Source organism: Equus quagga, chromosome 2, assembly GCF_021613505.1.
Source record: "Equus quagga isolate Etosha38 chromosome 2, UCLA_HA_Equagga_1.0, whole genome shotgun sequence".
Classification (NCBI taxonomy): domain Eukaryota; kingdom Metazoa; phylum Chordata; class Mammalia; order Perissodactyla; family Equidae; genus Equus; species Equus quagga.
In genome coordinates this window covers 46,942,648-46,955,096 of record NC_060268.1, presented here as the reverse complement: position 1 = coordinate 46,955,096, position 12,449 = coordinate 46,942,648, and the positions used below count along the sequence as shown (strand labels likewise).

The following is a 12,449-nucleotide window of genomic DNA, read 5'->3' as shown; positions in this document are numbered from 1 at the left end:
TCTCATGGCCCTCAGGTTCTCCCTGGGGAGTCAGATCATCAGCACATCAACCAGCAAACACAAGGAGAGAATTTCAGGATGGGAAACATGTTTTGAAAAAGAGCAAGGAATGTGACTGAATGGGCGAGGCAGAGGCCAGACACAGAGGTCAGGGGTGATCTTGAAGAGGTGATGACATGTGATCTGAGACCTGCCCCATGGGACGGACCAGCCACGTGAGGGGCAGGGAGAGGGCATTCCAGGCAGTGGGCACAGCAGTGCAAAGGTCCTGGGGCAAGGATGGGTTTGGCCTGTTTGAGAAACAGAAAGATAAGTCTTCTTCATCTAGAAAAAATATGGCTAATAAAAATATCCATCTCCTTAGGTTTGTTATGAGGACTTCATGAGATGAGTAGAGAGAGCACTTGAAGGAGGGCCTGATGATAAACTTTAGCTATTTATGTTAGAGTATGTCATAACTCCCTATCTCCCTTTTCCCTGGCTTTGGGGCAAGGACTTTCTGCTGGAGCCCTTGGTGACTCAAGTTCTATCCTCAGCCTCGGTGGAATCTTCTCGTTCTAATGTTGCTGACCCCAGGAGGCCTTCCTCACTGGGAGACTGCCGCAGAGGAGGGTCTGCATCTTTGCTGCAGTTCCTATGGGATCTCCAGGAAACTGAAGATTTGGTCAACCTCCATGGATAAACAGAATCCGGCAACTTCCCATCCATCCGCTGCTGTCTCCTGCTCCAAGCCTCCTCCTTTCCTCCCTGCAGCCTCCCTCAGCACAGCTGCCGGGGCGACCTCTCATCCGTGTGGCAGGGCAGGTCTCTGCTCTGCTACAAACGCTCCCCATCTCACTCTGCGTACCAACCACATTCTGCAAATGCCCAGGGCCAACGTGATTTGGCCTTTTTACTTCTCTGGTCTCAACTCGACCATGTTCACCTCTCATCCTCTCTGTCTGGCTGCCCTGGCCTCCTGGGGGCTCCTCAGACTCTGCAGGCACAGTGGACTCACATGCTCTGCTGGAACCCTCGCCCCCACATCCCCCAGGGCTCCCTCTTCCCCTCCTCCAGGTGTTTGCTCAGAGGTCCCTGGCCTCCCAATCTACAATCACACCCCCATCCACAACCACTTTCCATCCCCTCTCCTTGCTCTATTTTTTCTCTTTAGCACTTAGCACCATGTAACAGACGATATAGTCTACTTATTTATCTGCTTATTGCCTATCAGCCCAGACTCGAATGTAAGCTTCATGAAGGCAGGGGTTTTGTCAGCTTTTTCATTTCTGGATCTCCAGTATCTAGAACAGTACCTGCCATGTAAATATATGTTATATAAATGAATGAACTCTTTCTTTTCAACCCTCACTGGGTTGTGGGTTGCATCATCTCTTGCAAACCAGGGATCTGTCTCAAATCTTTTTGACAATCACCCCTTTTCCACCTGCCCCATGCCCAGTGCTAGTATGGTGGCCCCCTTTCCTCACAGTTGGCCCTCAGGAAACTCCTTGCTGAATCCTGAGGACTGGATCACATTTCTGGGGTCTTCCTGGGATAAACTAAGTGCCTGCACCCTGATGGTCCTTTTTATTCGATACCAATGTTCATTTATAATTATAATTATTATCCAACACACAATGACCCACTACTACTCCATCCTTCTGGCTGTAATTGCTGGCCTCCTGAGGACCAAGCTGACTTGGACCGCATGTGCCCATCCTCACAGAGGCGGACCCCAGGAACATGAACCTGTAGGCTTTGCCCAGTGGCAGAACCCCTCGACAATCTTCTCCCTCTCCACCGGCTCTCAAACTGCTTGCAGGAATAACAGCAGCGGTGCTGGAAGGGATTGCTGTGCTGTCTCAAAGAAACTTCTAGTAGTTCTTCTAGCCCAGGGTCTGTCTGGGTGAGCTGGGGTAGCAGAGCCAAGAGGTGGAAAATCAACCAGAGCGTGTGGCGGAGGCTCCAGCCTCTGCAGAGGCTAAGAGCCAGGCCTCCCTAGAAGCGTCCTGAGCAGTCTCTAGGAGCCTCCGCTATGCCAGGTGCCAGCTTTCTGCAGTGGCTCTGCCCAGTCCTTCTCCACAGACTCCTCGGGACTGGTGCTCTGAGCCCTTCAGAACTTTCCCCACCATGACCCCCAGCCTCCTGCCAAGCCCCGTCCAAGTCCCTCTTCTCACTGCTCCCTGGACACATCGGACACCGTGGTGCTTCCGGGCCTTTGCCTGGGTGATGCTGCCGCTCATAGCAGGTAGAGCAAGTCCCTCAGAGATGCCAGCCACATCTTTGTAACCATCCTATGACCCCTGGGTAGGAGACCCTGACAACTGGGGCCATACCTCAGGGAGGCTGTTATTCTCCTCAAGTTGTTCTCGCTATTCCTGTAGCCAGGAAAAGGTAGGGGCCAACATGGTCAACCGATTTTCAATCAAACACAAAATTTTGCTGGGAAGGAGAAGTCAGTGAGAGGGCGAGGCAGGAAATAACCCTCAAAAGAACTTGGGGCATCGCACGTACAACCATCACACAGCCCATGGAGTGCCCCTCCCCAGGGCTGCCCGCTCTTGCCCCTTCCATCGGTCGGTCTGCCTCAGAGCAAGCAGAAGGGTGGCGAGCAGCTCCCACAGACACGGCTTCTCTAACTGGATAAACCTTTGTCGGAGTTGAACCAACAAGAATGCCTTTGGCACCGCAGAGCACAGGAGTCTCCAGACAGGAGTGAAACCAGCCTTGCGCATAGAGAGGCAACACTGCATCCCCAGTGCGCACAGCTTTAGCCCATCCAAAATGCAAGAGGGAGACAAGCAACAAGAAAGTTAATTAGAAGAGTTGCCAAAATACCCATTTTTCCTCGTTTTCCATTTGCTCCTTTTTCGCCTTTTAGGCCCTGGGGACCAGGCTGTCCATCTGATCCATTGTGTCCTGGTAACCCGCCAATTCCTGGGGGTCCTGTGTCAAAACGTGGAAATAGGAACATTTAAAAAATCTTCACCGAAGTTAACGTGATTTCTTTTAGCCAATGAAACAGGATAGGCATCCATGCCTTTTCCAGATTCCCTCCTGCTTCTTCCCTTTCTCCTCTACCTTTGCTGCCTGCGCCTGAAGAAGTGACAGGGCGGGGGGGCAGGGGGGAATGGTGACGCAGGGTCTCAGGTGGGAGGGATAGGAGAGCTCGTGACTAGGGGAGAGAAGGAGGGGGCCCTAGTCGCAGTCGGGCTGCCTCCAGACTCTTCCCCCTTCCCCACCTCAGTCCCTTCCGAGGGGTCCTGGGGAGCCGGCCCCCCATATCCTCCCCATGAACTAGGGAAGTCCTTGGGCTCTTACCTGGTGGGCCAGGTGGTCCTACAACAGAAAAAGAAATTTAGATGATAAACCATGGGTGGAAGAAAGCAAAGCCAGCACCACAACCCAAAAAGCAAGGAGCACCTTCCGCCCTCAAAATGTACTAACCACCTTCCGGCCCTAAGAAACCGCCTCTTCTCTTTTATGTAGAACTCGGTATATTTTCCCCAAAGATCCTTAAAAGCAATTCAACAAAGACCCATTTGCCCATCAAAGCCACTTTTGCTTAAGTTCCAATGGACCAAGAATAATTTCTGAGCTGGATTCACTATAGATTAAATGAGGTTTGGTGACAATGCAGGTGGGTGCCAGTGCAACCCTGGCACAGGGTAGGTCTCAGCAAATGGCAGTGCTGTCATCACGGGGCTGAGAGCTGGCTGTCTGAGAACAGTCCTAAGGGCTCTCGTCCAACCACCTTGTCTCCTCTAGGCCACTGAGGCGAATTGAGGGCAGAAGCTGGTTCACTGGGCGTCTGTTTGTTGCATGAAATCGCCTGAGAAAAACTGAGAGCCCAGACCAGGTAACAGATACCTCCCTTAGTGTATAACTACCCAAGAATCTAAGGGGTTCAGATGAGCCATTTACACATAATCTAACAAAACAATTTTGCTTCCACAAATAGGAGAGTCTTCTTGTCAATTCTGTTCCAGCACTCAGACAAGCCAGTGAGGTTATGATGTGAGCAGCTGAGGTCCTTTTGTTTCTCCAGATCACGTATAATGATTGTCAGTATTGGAGTGGGAAGGTCTTCCCGTAAATCCAAGCTTGTGACCTTTCGGAAAACCATCATTTGCTAAGCACTTACTATGTGCACTAAAGCCTACTGAGAAGCAGAAATCTTGGCCCCTGTGTCTGTTGTGTTTACAACCTACCTGGGAAAGGTTGACACTTTGAAACCACAATGAAATATGAGGGAGTGACAGGAAGCAACTTGTAGCAGTTTGGGCACATAGCAGTCTGAGAAGGCCTCCAGAGATGGTGAGCCTTGAGCTGTGGCACTAAGGAAACAATGGGCCTGAGGTGGCTGCAGGGGTGAGGGCTGGGCGTCCCAGGCAGGGGACCAGCAGGAGCAAAGGTGGGCACATGCACGATTCCGGGTGAGAGAAAGGAAGAAGATGGGCCAAGCCGGCACGCCTAGAGATAAGGCTGAGTAAGTACTCGGGTGGTGGATGTGGGGCAGAAGCACTCGAATGCCGAGCAGAGAGGTGTGATGGTATCTGTGAGGCAGTGGGGAGCTACGGTAGACTCTTACACAGGGGGATGACACCGTGAAATCAGTGTGCGTCTGAGATCTTCCCTGTAGATGGAAGTTGAATAGAACTAGGAAGTGAGATGGGGGGAGGGGAGAAAATACCCAGAGAATCTTTGTAGTTAAAATTAGGGACAAAGTTGTGGATAAATGTAGTTGGTGACTGTAGAGTTGTAGCAAAAGCTAGAAATTCAAGAGATATTTCAGCGGAAGATTCCATGTCTGATTGGGTAGAAGACAAAGAAGGAGGCCTCTCTGATGACTGGGAGCCAAGGATACTGATGGAGAGAGGCTACTTGACACAGACATGAGGACTCTTGGGAGAATGTGTGTTTGAAGATATGCTTTCAATACATACGATCCTGCTTTGAGCAAATGTGATTTGCTGAAAATGGCACCACATTTTCTAGGATTGGTGCAGTCTGTAGCAACATGACTCCACTACCAGATGGTATGCACACACACACACACACACACACACAATGGTAAGGGGGTGATATGGAGAGTTGACAGAGGTCAGAAGAAATCAATCAATCAATCATCACTCCCAACTCCAGATGGAGCCAAATTCAGATGTGCAGATGGGCAGAAAAAAAGGTAAACAGGCAAGAATTGACTGTAGATAGCAGGTTTTGAAAGTTCCCAGGACAGTCCAATAGCCATTTCCACGCAGCAGGACTATGGGAGCAAGGTCCTGGCTGGAGCTCTATATTTAGGACACATTAGCCATGGCCAAGGGGGTCCCTATGGTGAGGTGCGTAGATGAGGGTTTCCTGGCATTGACCTGAGGTCCGCAGACGCCCTGTGGCTACAGTTCCAAGTCACTTGAGTCCATAGAATCACCTGGCACGCTTGTTAAAATGCAGATACCTGGGCTCCATCTGGAGATTCTAATTCAGTTTGGATTTAGAAGCCCAGGAACCTTCATTTTTACCAAACAGTACAGATGGGTGGGATGCTGATGGTCCTGGGTTCCCCTGACCTGATGTGAAAATTTTCTGGGTAAAGAATCAGTCACTATCAGTAGATCCTTAAAGGAGATCTTCAGACCCTGACCCTAAAAAGGTTGAGAGCTAGTAGTCTTGAGACAAGAGGAAAATGTCTAGGCCAAATTTCAGGATGGAGAGAGAGAAGGGATACACCCATCTGGAGGGAGGCAGGGGCAGGAAGAAGCACCAGGAAAGAGAGAGAGCAATCTGAAGACGTAGGAGGGAATCCAGCAGGTCCTGGGTCCTGAAGCTAATGGAAAGAGAATTCCAGAAGAGTTGATGGATGACAAGGGGTTCCAAAGAGCTCTTGGAGTGCTATAGCAATGCCGAGCCTTTGTCCCAGTGTCTTCTCAGGATGCCAGGGAGCTGCCCAAGGGCCCCTTATACTCAGAAGAAGCCTCAAGTATGTGTCATTATAATAGTGTCAAATGTTGGATAGCATGTGCCAACAGGGCATTTAGAAAGCTGTTTTTCAGAATGTTTTCTCATCTCCTGCCCCTTCTTCCCTTCCTGAATAACAGACCCTCTAGGAATACACATGGACAGCCACGTTCATGTTAACACTGCATGCAGGGCAGTTGACAGGGCCCCACACTCAGAAACGGCTCCACACTGGGTTTAATGCTCTGTGGTCACCATCTAGAAATTCTTAATAATACTATCTTTGAATCTGTGTTTTGTAGACAAAGTCTGATGGGAGGATGGAGCACATTCCAGGAGGCCTGGAGCCTTGGTTCATGTGTGGTCCTGCCTCCACTGCCTCGCTGCCTCTCCAGGACAGGTTTTCTGCCACCTGCTGCCCTGCCCCGTGATGTGTCCTCCCCACTCCTGGCCCCGTCAGTGACTGCTGCCACTTTCCATCCCAGTGGGGGCCCCGGGGAGAGTGCAGGGAAGGCTAGGGTTATGTGAATGCCCTGCATGCCTGAGCCACAGGGTGAGGCCCCTGTGCCTGTGAGGGTCTGCACTGCTGGGTAAGTGTCCACACCTCGGGGAGTAAGACCTTAAATAGCAAACGAAAAGCCTCACCACAGCAGGTCAAGAGTAAGATGTTGGAGGAAAGGAAAAAGCCTTTTTTCTGCATTTTCGCTTTGCCCTGGACCCTGCAAATGACGTCGCTGGTTCTGATTATCCCCACCCCACATTCCCGGCCAGAGTCAATTAGAATTGGCTGGATGCTTGATAAGAGCTGTGCCACTTAGATTTATTTTTTCTCCCTAAAATCTAAAATTGGCCCACAATGCCCTTAGTTCTGTAAACTAGACATAAACCCGATGCTGCCAGGCCTGGAGCACCTCCGAGGTCAGTAGTCCTGATTCTCTCCCACTCCTACCCCTGCAAGGACTCCCTGGGACTCCGGACTCATGACCCTGGCCTCAGCTTCAAGGCCAGACAGGAGTTCTGGCCAAGGCGGGTATGGTCTCCCCTTCCCCTGGGAGTCAGGCATGCTTGGCTCTCCTTCAGGGATGGCCTGAGAGGGCCCAAGCACTCACACTTGGAACTGGAATCTACCAGCACTAAAACAACAGGCTAGTTTGTTCAGCGAGGCCAGTTGAGTGAAAACATGATCAGCTGCCCTAGCTGTTTCTGAGAACAGCCTGTCCATTCACTTACCAAAGGTTGCACTGGCTATCGCTCTGCGGCCTCAGTTCCCACCCTATGTTTGCTGGTATACCCTCTGCAGCCGCCCCCGTGACTAAGCTATTGGGCCGGACCCAGGGTACCCGACTTGGCAAGGTACCTTTCCTAAACTGCAGCTTTGGTCCAATCCCATTTATTTGGTGCATTTCAACTTTGGACTATGGCCATGGCGATCTTAAAAAATTAGAGTAGGGATGGCAAATAGGTTTTATTTCAACTGCCAATTCTAACCCATTAGGACGGCTTTCTGAAACAGCAGAAAAGCAGGCCATGAGGCCATGCTCAGCCGCAACTGTGATTCTTTACTGATGTCTGCCTTGGTATGAGATAAAGAGTAGTGACAAGTTTCCTCACGGACTGGAGTCACTGGGCTGCAAGAGAATAGGCTATGTGGATCTGAAGCGCTTCTGCCCCCACAGCAATGTGGCAAAGTGATGGTTTAGAGATTTTTCCAACAAGCCCGTACGAGGAGGCCATTGGGAGTGAAGGACAACCCAAGAATCTACCTTCTTCATTCTTCAGGACACCTGCTCTTCCAGGAGCTATGCTCCTGGGGTCCCAAGGAAATCTGGGCTCAGGGGTAAGATGCATCCAGAAAACCATATGTTGTTTGAAACTCCACACTAACAAAAACTCCTACCTACCTACTCTGGTTGGTGAATTGCCCTCACTGTTCACGTGAGATGTCGCAGGCTGCACAAGACTACACAGCATCTGTCCTTGTCCCCGTAGCAACCACAGCTGAGTCCACGAAAAGGAAGAGGAATGGGGTCTCATGGTCACAGCTGGACTAGCCTCAAGTCACAAACGCCAGCCTTTTCAAAGGTGAATCCAGTGTAAAGCCAGATCTTGTCCTCAGGCCCCAGGCCCAGGGTCTGCCCTGGCAGTCCCTCCTGCAGGATTCTTCCTGGGGCTCTGGACCAAGGCTGTCTGCCCCTCCCTCTGAAGTTGCCAATTCAGTCCTGGGTCCTGTCACCTCCCCTCCCCCAATCCAGGCACCCTGGTCTATCCCAGGCACCACCTCGCTTTGCAACTTGTACTTTTCATACCTAAGTTTTAATTGGAGAGCTTTCAAGCTAGCACGAAAAGAGAAGGTGCTGGCTTTTGAAAAGCATTTCGAGGCACTAAAGAATAACCTCTTCAACCCATTTCCAGCTCGGCTGCGATGCCCTGCCCCCATCAATCTCCCCTAAGTGGTCTCAATAGCTCCATCCTGCATTCACTCAACAGCCGAGCTCTCCTTTTATTACTATAAAAATCAAAAAGGAAGAGGCTTTTCCTGTGCCTCTCAACAGGGCTTTGTGCCTGTAATTCCATCCATCCGAGCGTTTCTCTAGCACTGATTACTGTCACACGTGGCAACTCTGAAAAGGGAGTTCCAGAGATGGAAGAAAGGTGCCTAAGCCACAAGAGTTTCAGAATAAAGGACCAAGCTGTTCTGAAGACGCTTAATTTTCCGTGAAGGCTGAAATGGGACTTAGTAATTCAATTAGTATCTCCCAAGAAGCCACAGAATTACAGCTTTCCTCTCAGAGGCCAAAGTGAGTAAGAGTCAGACTCGGACTCTGGGTTCCTCAGGGAAGCGTCTTCCTTACCAGCCCAGCATCCTGGCTTAATCACTTACACAAACCACAGGTTTAGTCATTCAACAAACTCACATTGCACTCCTAATGCACAGCAGGTAATGAGAGGCACTGGGGAGAATATAGCAGAGAGGGTGAGGTTCCTTAGACTCAATACACACTGCACAGGGTTTCTCAGCCTCCACCAGGGACCTCCTCAGAGCCAGGGGCCCTAGACTAAGGAGGCCAGACAAAAGCTTCAGATGGCTTCCAAGCATGTGGGTGTCTTTTAAAGTCCATGAGAGTTGTGCATTTACCCCATAATAAACTTTTAATGCAAAAATAATGTCCCTGTTTCCTCAGAACGCTATGCCCCGTTTGGAAAGACCGGAAATGCAGTGTCTAAAATCAGGCTGTATAAGCCCATCCTTGGCCCTGACTGGAGCCTGAGGGGCAATGAATTGGGAGACTGAGCTGGGGTCTGTGTTTTTCCTGGCCCCCAGCTTCTGAAGGCAGGTGTCCCTCCCCTCAGGGCAAAGGCAGGACTCTGTCAGACTCATATCAAATCCACTGCCCCCCTCCCCTGCCCCATCCATCAGCCTGCCTTGTCCCAAGGCTGCACGTGCCTCCTGCTTGATCCCCTCCCTCCTGTCTATTTGTCCTCGATTCACTGAGCGGAGGGGGCAGAGTGGCACCAACCTCTACATTTGCCCAGCACACAGTAGGCACCACACAGAGCACTTTTCATAAAAAGGGTTTTCTTAACTAATTAGCAGTTTGCTTCTAGAGTTTCCCATTCATTCTGGATGTAGGATGTAGGGAAAGAACTACTTCTGGTAAGAGAACACTATTCTCCAGTAAGAGAACTCTACCACTTAGCGCAGTCTGTTTCCTTTCTTTCTTTTCCTTTTTAAAAACTAACGGGAATAAGGGAAAACATCCATGGCCTCTGTTCAAGGAACCACACGCTTCTAATTACCCAAGACCTAGTTATTTTCCATGGCTCTATTTCTATGGCAATACTGAAAATACTATTTTTCATAATTATATTACAATTGATATTTAGCTCATTAAAAACATCTGGTAAAATAAACCAACAGGCCTTTTTATAACCTCAGGTGTTCCTAGGTGTTCACTCTGCCCCAGCGCTTTGGCCAGCACACATGTTTGCGGCGTGAGTGGCCCGTGGTCAGTGCGGGCCAGCCTACCTGTCAGGCAGATACCCTTGGTGCTGTTGCACAGGTCCACCATCACTCGGATCTGTGGGAAGAGAGGGTGGTTAACAGCCGCACCATAGGCAGAGGGCCCTGAACTTGCCCTTTATTCAGACAAGTAGAAAGCAAGTGCAAAAAGTAACTTCAGGAGACTATGCAGAGGTCTGAGGAAAAGTTAACCTAAAACTGAAAAGAAACCCTTAAAAGATCTAAAGATTTTTGACATCAGCAGCTCATCTCCCAACGTTATCAACAGAAGCTCCTTGATTTCTATCAAACTCTGAGGAGGCAGAGGATGGGGAAGGCATCGCCAAACCCAAGTTTCAAGGTTGTAATGAGCCGGCCCCCCAGAGTCTGGAGGGCGCAGTCCGTGGGCCTGAATAAAACGGGTCGGTGTGCTTAGTGGTCAGGAGCAAGTGCTTACTAGCTGGGTGAGCACGGGCAAAGTACTTAACCTCTTGACGCTTTGGTTTCCTCTGAAAATGGAGATAAGAAGCTCCTGCCTGAGGGTTAAGCCAGCTCCACGTCTGGCACATGGAAACTGCCCCTGGATGGTAGTGACTCTCACGTCACGCGGACCCTACCTTCTCACTACTAGATGGCCACCTGCGGTGGGTGGTCACTGCGCCCGTGGTATCAGCCTGACACTTGGTTCCCACACAGCCACTTTGCACCCTTCTCCCATCCATTCTTCACCCTGCTTCTAATGAGCATCACAAAACCCCAGTCTGATGGGTCCAGCCCTGATTCAAACACTCTTGTGATTCCTTGCTGCTCTAAACATAGGCCTCACTTCACACCACTCTCCTCTCCCTTCTCTGCCTCAGTTTGCTCATCTGTAAAATGGAGATATCAATAGCATTTACTTCTTAGGATTGTTGTGAAGAGTAAGTGAAATTATTATAAGTGAAGTTCTTAGAACAGTGCCTGGCATGTGGGAAGCACACACAAAAGTGTTTTCCATTTTGTGGAGGCAGCCAAGAGTGCGGATGAAGGTCTGGATTCTGAAGTCAAACTGCCTGTGTTCATATCATGGCTTTGCCATTCACAAGCAGTGTGACCTTGGGGAAGTTACTTAACTTCTCTGTGCTTCAGTGTTCTCGTCTGTAGATAGAACTAATAGCACCTACCTTATAGCATGGGTATGTGGATTAAATGGGCGAATACATGCAACACACTTAGAATTGGGCCTGGCACATGATAAGCATGCTCTATTTATGCTATTGTTTTGATGGTTCCTTGAATGTGCCAGGAATGCCTTAGTTATTGTACCGATCTACCATCCAAGAAGCAGTTTTTAGACCCAAGTGATATGGCATTTCAAAACTGTGGGAGAAAAACTTAGTTAAGAAATGGAGTTGAGACTGCTGGATAGACATTTGGGGGAAAAAACAAAGGCTGGATCCCGACTTCACTCCTTACACTAAATAAGTTAATTAAGTGACATTGATCAAAAAGTTAAAAGTTAAAAACATACTAGTGAAAGAACTGGAGGAAAACCTGGGAAAAATATTTATAATGGCATTAAAGCAGGAAAGATTTTTCTAAGAAACAACTCCTATACTATATAGGAAGAATGTGATAAATTCGACTGTCTCATAATTTAAAATTTCTGCAAGACGTAAAATGCTGCAAGCAATAACAAAGGACAAACACAGTCAGGAACATAATTGCAAAGGGCTGGTCTCTTAAGAGCTGTTAGGAAGCAATAAGCAAAGGAACAAGAAATCTGGATGTAAGATTCGAGAATGTTGAAGCTGGAAGAGGCTTCAGAGCTCGTTGTCCTGGGGGCGTCAGGTACGATCCATCCATGAGGTGGCCATGCTCCCTCTCCAGGTGGTCTCCCATCCCTCCCTCCCTTCACTCTGCTCCAGTCACACTGGCCATCATCACAGGCCTCTGCCGTGTGTGGATGCTGTGCCTACATCTTCACTGAGGCCTCAGCTCAAATGTCACCTCATCAGGGAGGCGTTCTCTGACTCCCCAACTAAAAGTAGCCCCAGCAGCCACTCCCCATCAGCTCATCCAACTCTTTGTCTTGGTGACACTTATCATTAGCCAATGTTATTTATGTATGCATTTATTTATTACCTGCCCCCGCTCCACAAAGAATGGAAGCATTTTGAGAGCAGGAGAACTTGTTCTCTCTTTTGTCTGTATCCCCTGTGCATAGAACAGCACCTGGTTCCAGGCCTAGAACTTCTCCCCTGGGGAGATAGCGTTCAAGTCGGGAAGCACATCAATGCTCTCCACGGGAGAGCTTGCCTTGAGAGGAGACAACAAATTGCTAACCTGGGTTTATGATGTGAGAATCCAATGGTGTTGGGAAGAGAGTGGGTGAGGTGCAGGAAAAAGTCCTCAGCAGTGATGGGAAGTCCCTCCCAACGCAGCCACTCTAGCTTGGAGGACATATTTCATAGGAACAATGACCTGAGCGCAACAGAAAGAACGGCACCCACAAGAGCTCAGGCTTAAC

The 12,449-nt window shown here is 49.5% G+C and overlaps 1 protein-coding gene across 2 annotated transcripts in view; it reads right to left on the bottom strand.

The window, feature by feature from the left end:
• The window catches only part of GLDN (gliomedin), a 50,796-nt gene that overhangs the window by 18,166 nt on the left and 20,181 nt on the right, over positions 1 to 12,449 (bottom strand). For both annotated transcript variants that reach the window (XM_046649052.1, XM_046649057.1), the window contains 3 exons: positions 9,968 to 10,019; positions 3,304 to 3,321; positions 2,821 to 2,928 (listed from right to left, as the gene is read on the bottom strand). In XM_046649052.1, coding sequence (XP_046505008.1) covers positions 2,821 to 2,928; positions 3,304 to 3,321; positions 9,968 to 10,019 — 178 coding nt within the window. The remainder of the gene's footprint in view (positions 1 to 2,820; positions 2,929 to 3,303; positions 3,322 to 9,967; positions 10,020 to 12,449) is intronic.